We start from the raw sequence: 14,513 nt of genomic DNA, 5'->3' as shown, positions 1-14,513 counted from the left end.
ATTCTGATAGTGTGCCATCATGACCTACATACTCGGTTAAAACGCTGACAACTGGAGAATAAAACCCTCCAGTTTCTTTATGTATACTGTTTTTTATGTGGCAGTGACGCCTAAAGAGAAAACATACTCGATATATTATTCTCTCTAAAATGCAAAAATTGTGCAAAAAACGTGTTCCTTCTAATTTCTGATTGTTGGAGTGAGTATTTTGATTCTTTCTGTCACAATCACGTGGACATAAACCTGCAGCAGCTGGTCAAGTCTCTTATTCGGTCAGATTTGATATTTTCCAGCAGTCACAGCAGCACTGGAGTGTTGCATTCCCATTGCAGTATTGAAGCTCCCCCCTCATACCCTTCAGTTGTCTGCCGCTATTATATGATTGCTGTGTATATCCCATCTCCCCCTGCACATGCTAAAAAAGGGAGGGTTGGTTTGTCGTACAATCATGTGAGATGCATTTGAATGACACCCAATGTCAGCACTTTAGAATATCTCTGTGGGTTTGAATGTTTATCTGGTTGCCAGGTTTGTATGCTCGCAGCATTTTAAATATAGTTTGAGTAATGATTTCTAGACACTGAGTGCTCTGTTGCAAGCTACAGTAGTGCTGCAATAAGGACTCTAGATGTCCAGATTGGACTGTCAGGCAAGACTGATATTTGATTGAGAATTAAAAAATAAAAAGACACCGTACAAGATGTGCAAGACGCCTGCAGTCATTTCTTCATTCTTGCAGGATTTTTTCCTTTTGTTTATTAGGCGTGTTGTGGACAGATATGACGTGAATCCGATTCTCTCAATCACCCTCCGTTGCACGACTCCTGTGTAGCTTTATTACAATGCAGCTGCGGTATCGCCGCAATTTAATTTATTTCCGTAACAATGGGCCGATCATGGATTTGTCTGTAAATTGCCACTGGTCTGTGGAGCTGATTTTATGTTTGCACACCATGGAGTCAATTCATTATGAATAAGCATTAGATGACAATTGTTGACACCGTCTTGCAAGATTCTCAATTAAGCGAATGTACATGAACATCATTACTTCCTCACATCCCCCGTGTGAAATAACACTGCCGTGATACCAATTTGAGAAAATAGCAAACTGTGGCCCATTGAATTAAGAGCGTCTGGTGTAATTGGGTGTGTGATATGGAAGGGAGCACCTAGTTTGAAAAGAGCCAGGTTCAATACTAGTAGCCTTGGATACAGATAAACGCTGGAGCCCATATGTATGAATGCACTGAATAACCTGCTATTACCATTAGAGATCGAGGAAGATAGCCTGCAGAAGAAACATTATAAAGCCCTGCTTTTTTTTTTATATTCCCGATTGTCCACACCTAGCAATTACATTTTAAAAAATGAATTTAGCTGTGTTTGCGTTTTTTTCCCCCACTAAAGATTCAATGAATATATAACTTCTCCTGTCACTGGTGAAGGGTTATTTGTGGGATTTGTAAACATCCCTGCTCAGCTTATTATGTTGTATCCTGGCGCTGGCAGATGCCGTTTTTTTATTGAGTAATTCACACAGACAAAAAGGGAAACAATAAAATGGTTAGGATTAGACGATGACCGCTGTGATTTACCAGTGACGGACAAAAAGAGTTCAGCTCAGCTTTTTTTAAATGATTTGTATTTTGTCGTCGCCGTAGCTTTGTTTGTCTTCTAAAATGAGCCGAAACTATGCTGGATGAAGCTTCGAGCCCCATGTGCGTGGAATAATCTGAAGTGGCTGTATCAGAGATTTGCATCACTTTACTCTACTTGTGTGAATATTCTGCATCATACATTGAGACAAGAGACTTAGGATGGAGCAGGATTTCATCATCTTTCCTGAGAGTCTCACTGAGTGTGGTAAGCTCATCTGTCACCGAGGATGCTAAGGATGTAGCTGCCACTGGAATTTAATTACTGGTAAATGCTGTCATGATTTTGTTTGCTTTGTTTTCCCCTTTGCTTTGTTTCTTTGTGTCCTTACCTGACGGTGACTATAGACACTGCAAAATACAATATGAAACATTTCCGCATTAAAAGGACGAGACTTTTGTTATATATCGTGTTCTTGCATAATCCCAAATGGTTCCAACAATTTTCACACCCAGAGAATTCTGACTAAAGTCGCCTGTCGCTGTAACTTCTGGGAAAACATCAGGTGACACGTCAGAGAGCGACGTTAATAAAACTTTAATATTTAACCTCGTCTATGAATATTTCCACCAGAGTCACGTCAGATAGGTTTTCGACGACAATGTTGGTTGTTTAACAATGAAGACCACGACTCCCACAATCCTACACTACTTCACTAATCATCAAACTACGTCTTTTGTCATTGTTTGAGGGAGAGACCCCTAGTGGCAGAATTTAAAGAAATCTCAAATGAAAAATAGATGTTACAAGGCCGAACAACTCAAAGAGCAACAAGGAAACTTGCCAGTATTTGATCAGATCCACTGAAATCACACACATAGAAGGATCAGCTTGTCAAAAATTGATCGTCTCTGACTCTGATTGTCGTGTATTTTTAGTTAATAGTTCCACGCTTCATGTTGCAGCAAGGGATTTAGGCATTGAGCCTTCATAAAGAACGAACACAATCTGGTTCAGATGGCATCCAGGATTCACAGGGTCTGGGCAACGTGCTGCAGACAAACACTTCTGTGTCTCCAAAATCACTGGTGTCAGGGGGAAACAGGCAGCATCTGATGGAACACTGCCCTGCTTCTCCCTCTCCCCTTCTCCAAGCGCCGGGAGGCACGGGGAGGAAAAAGAAGAAGAAGAACTGAAGAGAAACTGAAAGAGGAGAGGGAGAGGGAGAGGGGAGCGTCAAGGAGGAAAGGGAGAGAGACTCGACAAGATGAATTATGCAAAGCTGTCAGAGGCGGCTATTGTTGGAGGTGCTGGCTGTGTTAAAGGGATCCAGCCCTGATCTTCACCAGCTCCATCTAGCACTCTCACCACTCCCCATGGCTGAGAGCCGTCTGATCTGTGCTCCGGCAAATGGCCAACAACAAGATGAGGTGGGAGGGAGGGTGGCGGCGGTGGTGGGGGGGGGGGTGAGGCCTCTTGGTGACAGGTGGATTGTCTTGGAGGGACACACCGGCAACGACAAGTGCGCTCTTTATTACGGTTATTTACAGAGGTCACCGACAGGGAGATGTGAGCTGACATGTACAGCAGCCCCCGCGGAAGTATAATTACCGAACAAAGGCTTAGTGGAGAGTTGCCATTTCAGCAGTCTGGTCAGCGGTGGCGACTCGGTGTTGCAAAAGGCTTTGTGTGCTGAAGTCAGGAGTGTGTGCCAGCTCACTTTAAGCAAGTGTATTAGGCAATTAAGTTAGTTTTTCTCAGAAGTCTTCATCAGCTCCAAGAAATAGAGCTATGAATAAAGATTATTTTCATTGTGGATTATTTTTAAAAGAATGATCATTAAGTCAAGTACTCCAGTGCTGTACTTTAGTACAACATGAGGTACTTTTACCTGAGTTAAATCATTTCATTTTCTGCTCATACTTAAAAAAAAAATAAAAATAATGTGCTTTTTTTCTCCACTACATTTATTTGAGAACTTTAGTTACTAGTTACTTTGGAGATTCAATTATTCAGTGTTGATAGGCTATAACTTTTGACATGTAACCAATCAGATAGTGTTATGGGCGGGACATTGAGTGAGACCACAGAGAGGTGAGAACAGACAGAGAGGTGCCTGCGTCAGAGCCAAAGCAGAACATTTCATTAAAAAATTATTTTATTTTATTAACAATCAGAAAGAAAAAAAAAAACTGATTCCGATAATCAAAAAAAACTGAATGTTGAATCCGATAATCAGTTTTCGCAAGTAAAAAGTCCCGTAGTTCAACCAGCAGTCCCAAAATCGTTTTTTTAATTCAAAATAATGTAAAAATGAAACCACATTTTTTTTTTTTTTTTTTACAGGTTGAGTTGAAAAAACATGATGTCATGCACTTCCGTGCACCAATCAGGATTCAGCTACGTTTGAATCTGAATGTGTTGAGTCATTGGTTCTTTGGTCCGTATCAATTACATCTGATCTTGCCACACCCACACAGTCCTAATGAAGCAGATGTAGTGAGTTTCTCAGTGTTAAACTCTTACTGAGTATTTCCTAAAAGATTTTATTTAGTCAGAAGACGAAATCACCTTAAGGAATAAAAATGCAATATTTTCAGGTTATATTGCGATACACAGTACATATCTCGATAATTCGAAATCTCCTCAAAAACACATAAATGCTAGGATCGGGCAACAAAATATCACAAAATCACAATAGTTTGGACCAAATACATTGATATTGATATTGTGACAATATAACACAATGAGATTTCTGATAAATAATCATTGTCAAACGAGGAAAAGACAACACGCAATATCACAATATAACTATCCAAAGAAGTTTGGGCTGAGGCGATATATAGTCTCATATCATGATAATGCAATAATAAAAAATAATAAGTATTTGATTTAACAGAAAATTGTTGATGTGGAGTTTCAGGGTCTGTTGGGGAGTAGTTGTTTGTGCATCTGGCTGTTCAGTTGAAGGACTGCAGCTTACTGTTCTTTTCATTGTTCATTTTATTATCGTTTTAAATCAGAAAATGGTTGAAAAAAAAAAATCAGCCAACACAAGTTTCCACAAGGTCAACCTTGTCAAATGTCTTATGTTAGACCAACAATCAGAAACCAGAAGATATTCAATTAATAATTCAATAAAACTGAAATCCTCACACTGAGGAGGCTAGAAGCAGAGAATAAAGGGACTCCTCCTTAATGAATGACTTCAACGCTCACTCAGTTGTTGAGGATTCATTTTCTGTCAATTGACTAATCAATCAACTGTCTAATTGACTCAGCTCTGCCTAGAAAGTAACTGTCCTTGTTGTCCATCCTTGCTTGAAGCATCAATAATATCCTTTCCTCTTTGCGCCTTTGATAGATAACACACTGTATGTCATTTGGTTATTTAATTCATTTGGAAAAAAAACATCTTATTGATTTCAAGACATGTTAAAAATGTTTCTCTCCCCTTTGGTCGTCTCTTCCAAATCCCAAGTTGGAAGCAAGGAACACAGCCGCTCTCGTCTTTGATGAATAAGTGTGTGTCAGACATGAAACAAGTAAATCTCGCCTCGATCCTTGAAACCTCTCCAACTGCCCTGAAGAGCCAATTGACTTGGACACATTTCTTCACAGCATATCATACAGATGGTTTATGGTTTATGCTTCAAAGAAGTACAGAGGTGTAGGACAGTGCCAGGCGTCAGGGGGACAGTGCTCAACTGGCATGGGAGTCGTTGGGACGTGTGCGGTGTTGCGCTGCGTAGATCACGAACTGTCTTTTTCCGTGCCTCGCTGGCTCGCCAGAGGATCTCTGTGTGGCACTAATTTTGCAGTGTCGACTGTTCCACTGAGCGGTCATGGGTGACTGACTGCCCTTATTCAACTGCATGATCAAAGGTAGAAGGGAATGTAGAAGTGAGTGATACCGGGAGGGGAACAAGGAACACAGATCTACTAAAGAATTCATGATTTTTTTTTTTTTTTTTTTTTTTTACCTACCAAAAATTCCTCCTTAAACTTAATCAGACACATCTTCATTTTACTTTGACTTTCCTGCAGTTTTGTCCCCTTTTTAAAGATTGGTGTGCATTAGTGTGTTCTCTCAGTGGGGTAGCTACAGGCTGATTTTGCATAATCAAGGCAAGACAGACTGGCTCTTTTATTCTTCCGTGCTTAAAGTAGTCGGGTTCATACTGTAGTTAAAACCTTTGAAACTTGAAGCCTGCGGAAACACAATAGAATCCCCACAAGAGCCTCTATGACCTTTTGTGCATAATTTAAAGTACTGTGAATGTCTCTCTTGTATCCTCATAGTGTTCCCCATGTGCAGAGTGACTATGTACAAGCAGGACACTTTGATGAGCAGCGGAAAAAAAGATGGCTTCTTCAGGTCCTCGGAGTGGAGCCGAAATGTTTACACAGGGACGAGTCTGGTCACTCAAGGGCTTATATCTGATTAGGACACAAATCTAATTCCTCCTGCAGCTCAGTGGGTAAGACTTGGAGCATTAGCTGTTTTTAAGACGGCGAATCTCTTTACAAGTCCATAAAGAAGAGGAGGTGTCGTAATCAGGGAGGCTTCTGGGCGTGTCTGCTTGCACTCATCCTGTACATTAATCTGCCAATCTGGACGGGTGTGCACAATTTCCTGAAAGTGATGAGATGTGAGTGAGATGTCCTGTAGCATCATAAAACAAGTGTGTGTGTGTGTGTGTGGTGTCGAGAGCTGAGTGTCAGGGTTACAAGAGAGTGTGTCACTGATTGCATCTCAGCCCATCGGGGGGAACAGAATGATATCCAGCAACTCCGTGAGAAGTGGAGGAAAAAATAAGTTGAAGAGGCCGAGAACAGCTCTGAATTTTCATTATCCCTGCATCCTGTACTCCACCCGCGACTGCTTCAGTTTTTTGGGGAAGTCTCCCCGGGGCTGGCGCTTTCCTTGCAGCACGACAGTACGCTATCCCGGCTTCATTGGAAGGTTTTGATGCTTGATGTGAAACGAAGTGGATCTCATTTGGGGAAAAGAAGGAGTCTGATACTCTAGTCTTACAGCTCAGCCAAGAGAGAAATGGAAGTGTGGTGTGTGAGTGTGTGTGTGCGTCAGGAGGCAGTGGAAAATGGCTGGTAATAAACACTTCTGACACACCAGGGCTCCCATCCACATTCCACTCAAGGGTTTTTTGCGGATTAGTCACATTCTCATCCTCCTTGTCCACATTTTTAGAGCTGTGTCTCCACCTGTGAGAGGGGCTTCTTTGAATTTTCTATGAGGTTGAAGATTTTATCTAACGCTCGGCGGCACTGATCCACATTATGTCTTAGTCTAATCGGACGCACATAGTCGGCATAGTCGAGAGGCTGGGATGAAGGCCGGGGTCATAGGGAGTGTGTGACATTGAGTCCTGTTGCTGTCATGGAAGGTAGATCATGAAGTATTACAGGTTTGACAGAAATATGTCATGAGGGTTATTTCTGCTGTTGTACATTTCAGCTGTTGGTGTAATCAGTCACAGTTTATTTTGATTATAAGGCAGTTTAAAGGGTGAGTTCAGTCAAATTCAATAAAATACAGCTCTTTTTAAAAAAAATTACTTCAATGGTGAAAAGTAACTAAGTACATTCACCAAGTACTGTATTTAAGTATAATTCTAAGGGACTATTTGCATTTCGTGTTACTTTATATTTCCTCTTCACAACATATTTATTGTAGCTTTTACTTCACTTCATGTTTATGGTAATTTTAGTTACTCGTTACTCTGAATGTCAAGATTTTACATACAAACTTCCCAACGCTGTAAAAGGTTCTTAAAATTAGCCAATTTTTTTTTGCCAGTTACAAAATAAAACGCTGCTTATACAGTAATGCTTGTAATATTTAAATTTTTTTAAATGTATATTTTTCTGCTCATACTAATACTAATACTTTACATAAATTTTTTTAACACAAGATTTTTACTTGTAGTGCAGTAATTTTACCCTGAAGTATTGAGTAAAAGATTCGGATATTTTTTCTATCACTGGGTTTCAGGGACTATTCTGTTATAAATTAGTTTTGTTAAAACGAATCAACGTAAGGTGAATATTTCTAAACAAAAACACAGTAAACCACTTTGAGAAGCAGTTCTGTAACACTGAGCAACACAAAAGTGTCAATCAGTGCTATTGTATTGGGACAGAGGGGAAAATCTCACGCATCCACAAACATGTCAAAACATGGACGAGTTAAACCAAAATATCTGCACAGCGACAGTAAATACCAATGGAAGATATTTTTTTTTAATATAATTTGGGTGAACGTACCCTTTAATTTTTTTCTTAATTTTCACAAGCTGCTCAACTACAAACATATATATGTATATATGTTACATATAAATGTGTCTTTTAACTAATCAGATGTGATTTTGAGTGAGATTCGACACTGGCATCATTTTTTACTTTTTTTTGCACTTTGTTTGAGTAGAACATGACTGATACTGGATTTTGGGGCTGATACTGATACCAATATTGATATTAAAAAAAAATCTGGTATCAATATATTTGCTGATTTTACAGTTTAACAATAAACTTTATTGTCCAATAATAGATTAAATAATTAGAATTAAACCGAGCATCTTCTTCTGCACTGCGTTCTTTTAAAAAGGTTTTCATAAACGATATGACCAATATGATACCAGTATATCTGAAACAGGCCGATATCAGCTGATGGAATCGGCTAAACGATGTATTGTACCTCTGAAAACAGTGCGTGCTATTGTGGACTAATGTTGTCATGATACTGAAATTTCTAACTTCGATACACTGTCGAAGAGGAGACACAGCGAAACAGCTGGTAACAGTATTGGTATCGTGGAAAATGAATATTTAAATATTCAGTGTCGATATTTATCAATATTCATTATTTTTGACGACACTCTTGTGGACTATCCGAAGCAACGATGACACAATGACATGGAAAAACACATTTTCGTTGTTGTTATGTTATGTTATATCTAAACTGCCTGCCTCTGGTGTCTGGTTGTCACTGGTGGTATCGCTGTCATAATTTTGGCAGACCAACCCTTTAATTTTCTCAGGGTGGTAAACTACAGATATGTTTACACAGTCAGTTTGCAGTCTTCATTTAAATGTGTCCTCTCATTCCTGTCCTGTGTAAAGAATCTGCCACTTGGTTAATATGCGTATCATGGGTCAAAATTATAATTCTGTATGAGTTACAGTTTAAATTAAAAATTAAAGCATGATATGATCGTGTCAAAAAGTCACTGCCCACCGTGATGTGTGACTCATTGATTTATCTGTCATTTAACCGGCATCTGACACTTGGCAAATATTAATTTTTCGACCATCGTCATGGGAAAATTGGAGGGCTCGAGATTTATTCCGACAAATATCCACCACTAGTAGTGGAAAAAAAAAAACTGCTTCTGCTTTTGCCTGATTTGAAAAATATGAGTTTATGAAGGACAACTTTTCAAAAATGAATGGCAGGCGAATTGAACTTGATTGTAAAGGCTAAAGCAGGTGGAACAAAGAGGGGATCTTCTTTTAAAGGAGGGAAGTCATGTATGGTAAGGGTTCACAGGTGAGGGTCTATGGGTGGGGAGGGAGTGGAGGGGGTGGGGCATTGAGGAGGGGATAAGTGTGCTTTTGAAGATGAAGCAGATGGATTAGTGTTATCTGAGCTCTGTCTCTCTTTCTCCAGGTGGAATGGATGGAAGACTTCAAGGACTGAAGAAGTGACCGGCAGAGGTTCAGAAGTGGGGAGGGGAGTCTGAGGGTAAAATCGGGACAAGACCAGAATCACAACCGCAGGAGGAAGAGGAGGGGGAGAAAAGAGAGAATTAATCCAGTAGCGAGCGTCTCAGGAGAGCGTCGGCGGTGAAGGGGAGGGAGTTGGATACCCAGCATGCAGGCAGCATGGAACGGGTGAGGGAGCAGCGGCCTTTCTGCTCGCTGTCCAAGAGCCAGAGAGACCGAGAGAGATACTGCGAGAGAGACAAGGATCGGGAGCGCCGTTACACCGCCTCCTCGGCCGACCAGGAGGAGGGAGCCTGCCGTGTGCCCACTCAGAAATCCTACAGCTCCAGCGAGACGCTCCAGGCCTTTGACCATGACCCTTCACGAATGCTGTTTGGAGGCAGAGTCAAGGAGATGGTCCACAAGGAGAGTGCAGAGTACAGCAGGCCAGGTTAGCAAGAACAAATGTTTACTCGAGTCTCACACTGTAGGCTTTCTCGCTCTTGAATCTCACATGATATGAGCTAAGTGGTGTGCTTATTGAAGCTGCTGTGGATAAGTGGAAGACAATTATATCTCACTGTAAAGCCCACATTATCAATTTAATGACCTTGGCTACAAAATGCATGATCATTAGTTAAAAATGTAGTTATTTTAGGAACTTGTAGTTTTATCTCTGCAATTCTGAAGAGGAGCTTCCAGTTTGTTACACTTATAAATAAGTCCTTGTGTCAACATTCATTTGCTGATGTTCAACAGTGAGAAACGTCATCACTAATTTGTCTACTTTTAAAGATTTTGTTTTTGTTTGTTTTTTTTTGTGTTGACCACCAACTTCTACCATTTTGCTTTTCCAGCTTCCTTTAATCTGTGCAAGTTTGACAAGTAATAACTGCAGGATGACGGGATGCTGGACGGTTGTAAACAGAATTAAAAACACAGTTTGCACAGTTTTATTTTCTCCAAACTTTCAGACAAATCTCACACTAAATGTGCTGCAGTCGACCACTCTGACCTCATGAAATGTTCCTGCTCTGCTGGACTATGTTAAGATAATAAGGAAAAAAAAAAAACACTCCGTAAATAACCCTCTTCTTTAATTGGCTGTTAGAAAACTGCTCTGATTTCTGTAATTAAAAAGTTTGAGCAGTTTATTGTATTTTATGGCACTCCTAGGGCTCATAAAATTGCAATTAGAAAGTCTATCCATTACTCCCTTACATTTTCGTGGTGCTAATTGGTGCCCATTTTAGAATTAATGGGATTATGATGAAGTTGTGGGAAGAATGCTTTCTTTTCCTTATTTCTTTTTAAAAATCGGGCATTTAATGTTAACGACTGTTCCTTACATCATTACAGTAAATGTCAGATTTTATATTTTTCATCTGATGGTGGAGAAAGAACATATTTTGTGTAGAGAGTATGTGTAGATGCTGCATCTGCTGTGTGTGTGTGTGTGTGTGTGTGTGTGTGTGTGTGTGTGTGTGTGTGATTGTAATGTTAAGAAAACTATAGCTGCTTAGCATTTTAACTTTTTAAAATATTTTCATTTTCAGACAAACTTCCTTGCTTACTTTTTTCTGCACCAAGACAAAATATGTTTGATATAAAGGAAATGTAAGAAAAAAAAAACATGCACTTACTTTGTGACTTCTTATTTGACATGAACATTTTTTTTAAATCCACAGATCATCAAGAACATATTTTACATTGTGTAGCATTTATTTTTTTATACGCTAACACAGTCTTGATGCATGTGACCTTGAAAAGTTGAAAACACCTCATGATGAGTAACACTGCAGTGCCAATGATTCGCTCACAGAAGTGAATACATGGTAAATATTTAAGCTTTCTACCTGAAGCCATTTACATCTAAAATACATTTAAATGGCTTGGATCGATCACATGAATAATCATTTTTAGATGTCCTATTGACCAGATGCCAAATAATATTACATATGGATGACTAGATAAAGGGTTTAAATAAAGGATATGCAGTGGGTGATACATTAAGAATATATTCTTGTTAGTTCTGGGGCTTCCTAATGAGGTCGACATGAGTTATTTTTTGTTTTTTTTGGCAGTATTCCTGCGTCTCTTTAAAAAATATATATTTATTTATTTAGCTTACATGCCGCAGTGTCTCTGAAGGCATGGCAGGGTATTTTTTTTCCATTTGAAGTGAACACAAGAGCCTCAAGTAATTCCAAATGAAAGGACAATGAATTTATGGTAATGATTTATTTTTGAAAAAAGCCAGTGTCTGAAACAGTCTCTCAAAACAATAAATAATAAATGGGGGATAGCATTTTTGTTAAATTTTTTATATGTGATGATGAACACAAGAAGCTTGTTTTTTCTTTGAGAGGTGTTTTGTTTTGGGGGTTAAATGTCTGGTGAAAGTAGGTCAACCGAAAAATCTCAGTCTTATACAATATCTGGCGTGAGCTCGACGTGATTTAAGTGATAAGTTGATGAGTGTGAAGCAGATCGGGGAGACGTTGTTCACCAGTCACCCCTCCCCTTCCACCCTGCTCTTAGGTTAAGTGTTTTTTTAAGTAGCCCTGCTCTTGGCCATTAACCCGCGTTGTTGCTTGGTTTGTTAACTTTACAACTCCTGTCATTCACAGGACAGACATTTTCACTGAGGCAACTCGGGATATGTGAGCCACCGCCTCGCAGGGGCTTGGCCCTCTGCCCTGAGACGGGCCTCTCCCACCCTCTCAGCAGCTACTCCAGAGGACCGGTCGCCACAGAAAACCATGAACCTGTATCACCGGAACGTACCATGACTCTTTGGGGAACGGGGGCAAAGTCTGGGCAGAATTCATGCCTCTCAAGCCGCTCTAACTCGGCGCTCACGCTCACTGACACGGAAATGGACAATAAATCGGACACTGAGATGGGTGAGTAGGGCACACTTTCCATTCTTTTATCTTCTAAAATGCGTATTTGTTTGAGGCTCGTGCTCTCATCGCCTTTCAAAGGGGAGAAATCACTATGTAGACAAAGCAGCGGTCGGAAGGTTGGATTATGGTTGGTTGGTGCTGGAGACGAGAACCTGATTGGTGGAAGGAAGTGGAGTCGCGATTGGTGGGGCTGGTATCTGGAGAGGCGTTTGCAGCTGCCTTTCTGCGGATCAAAGGCGTGATTCCTCGCTGCATGCGGAAAAGAATTTGGCCTTCCGATTGAGCAGTTGCGAGTCACCTGGTCCTTCTCTGCAGGAAGCAGAGGAGTTTGATAAAGTTTCCCCATGGGCTGGCGTATAATCAAAGATAGCTTTGTGTGCCTCAGTCTGAGATTTTGCTTAGAAATTCTGCAGTGGATGACTGGGCATGCACAATGACTGATTAAATGGGTACAATGGTTTGAAGTGCAAATTTGTTCATGCTGGAAACCTGAGACGGAGAATTGAGGTTCTCTGTTTGAAAAGGGCAAATCTTTGCTGCGTCAAACGGAAGCAGTGCATCTTAGTTGCATGTATTGTTGTTCCATTTGCAGTGTTTTAAACATTTTTGTCAGATAATCTTGTTTGTTTTGTCGCGATTTCTTCCTGAAAGGTTAGCTTGCAGTTTGGAAAATGCTTTTTTATCTCTTGTAATACACTCGGCGCGCAAGCAAGCGGCGGTGGGTTTCAGCAGTCTTTCTTCTTTCAGCTGATTTTTTTAAATTTTTTTACTCAAATGCAAATGCTAATATTTTGCCCTCCATAGCAGAATTTATCCTCTCAGCTTCATATGTTTAAGTGTAAATCTTGAAAATTTCTTCCATGATGTTGAGTGCTCCTGACACTGCACATCATTCATCATCATCATAGTGTGTGAGCCATCGCCATTACAACACATTCAACGTAAAGCTCTAATTATTTTAAGAAACCGATGATCTCGAAGAGTGGCAGGCAGTTAAAATAATTAGGTTTGATTACACTTTCCTGGCAAGAACATTAAAGAGAGGGTAAAGAAGGGAAAGTGTCTTGTGTTCTCATGCTATCAATTTTTATTCTGAAAACATTGGCTACAGTCTGACATTTGAGACAAGTCATTTTCTTAATGGCAGTATTCATCATAGTGAGCTCGTCTCCAGGGGGGGGGTTGGTTTGGGGGGGAGCTGAGTAACTCTTTTACCTTTTCAAAATGCCATCAGAATTCAAACCCATGTATTTGTTCCAGTGTCTGGCCTTTGCTTTGGCCCAACACACTGTATACATTTATGAGTCACTAAAAGCAGCAGCCTAACCACAGAGGTGCCGGTAAACATAACCCTCGCCTCCTTAGCGCTCGACTCCAGTCATATTTGTTGCTGTACGTGCCGAACACAAAACCATATCAGCAGCCACCGCTCCATTCTCCAAGACAAGACCGAGTCTGGCTTCAATAGGTTCTCTATTGAGCTTCGATTGCACCTGCCCTCCAGCGCTTCGACTGCATGAGCACACACTCATATATACACACACCACCCTGCTCCCCTTTAGCTTACCTCCTCTGGAGTTTCTTTTGGAAACGTCTCAAGAAGCTGCTGCTGATTGGCTCTTGTTAGTACAGTGTCCCACTGAGACCCTATCTTACTCACTATTGTCTCAATTAGTTTCATTGCGGGGTAAATAAACAATACCTGCTAGATCTTGATCCCAGGTGCCGTGTCTTTTAGCGCTACAAAATGCAAAAACACCAAATAGCAAATGTATTAAAGTGTATGTAAGCTCTTTTCTGTTCTTTTCATTTTAATATGCTGCAACCGTTCAGTGGGAAGAACAATGCGAGTCGTGGCGTAATTTAAAATTCCAACCCTTTTTTGTTAAACTATTTTTGGAGTGCTTTTTCATCAGCTAGATTTTGAGCCGGAGCAAAAGAAAAACCTTGCCGCTGTTCCACCTCTATAGATCTTGGTCTTTTTTTTTTTCCTTTTTTTGTTAGGAGGCATTGCACTTTTGACTTTCACTATTTAATGAAGCAGCTAAGAGAAATGACCCATCCAAAGGTTTCCATCAACTGAATATGCATGCAGAAGCTCCGACAAGGGGCCGTTCAGCCCCACTTATTCATAAATGAACTCAATATTTCATTCTAATTTGCTCTGTTCTACAGAGTGTTCGACACAGACAAGTACCAAAGCCTCAGCACATTCACAAAGCGCGGCATCTGCAAATGTTAACCTCCGTGAGCCAAGAAAAAAGAGGTCTACCTTTTGAAAGA

At 40.3% G+C, this 14,513-nt stretch overlaps 1 protein-coding gene across 5 annotated transcripts in view; it reads left to right on the top strand.

Annotated features, from left to right (window-relative positions):
* Positions 1-14,513, top strand: part of LOC311257087 (teneurin-3) — a 156,281-nt gene that overhangs the window by 5,169 nt on the left and 136,599 nt on the right. For all 5 annotated transcript variants that reach the window (XM_084352532.1, XM_084352531.1, XM_084352530.1 and 2 more), the window contains exons 2-3: positions 9,287-9,772; positions 11,952-12,227. In XM_084352532.1, the coding sequence (XP_084208658.1) occupies positions 9,502-9,772; positions 11,952-12,227 (547 nt within the window). In that variant the 5' untranslated portion in view covers positions 9,287-9,501. The remainder of the gene's footprint in view (positions 1-9,286; positions 9,773-11,951; positions 12,228-14,513) is intronic.

Source organism: Pagrus pagrus (assembly GCF_965226575.1).
Source record: "Pagrus pagrus genome assembly, chromosome: 5".
Lineage (NCBI taxonomy): Eukaryota > Metazoa > Chordata > Actinopteri > Spariformes > Sparidae > Pagrus > Pagrus pagrus.
This window is presented reverse-complemented; position numbering and strand designations above follow the sequence as displayed.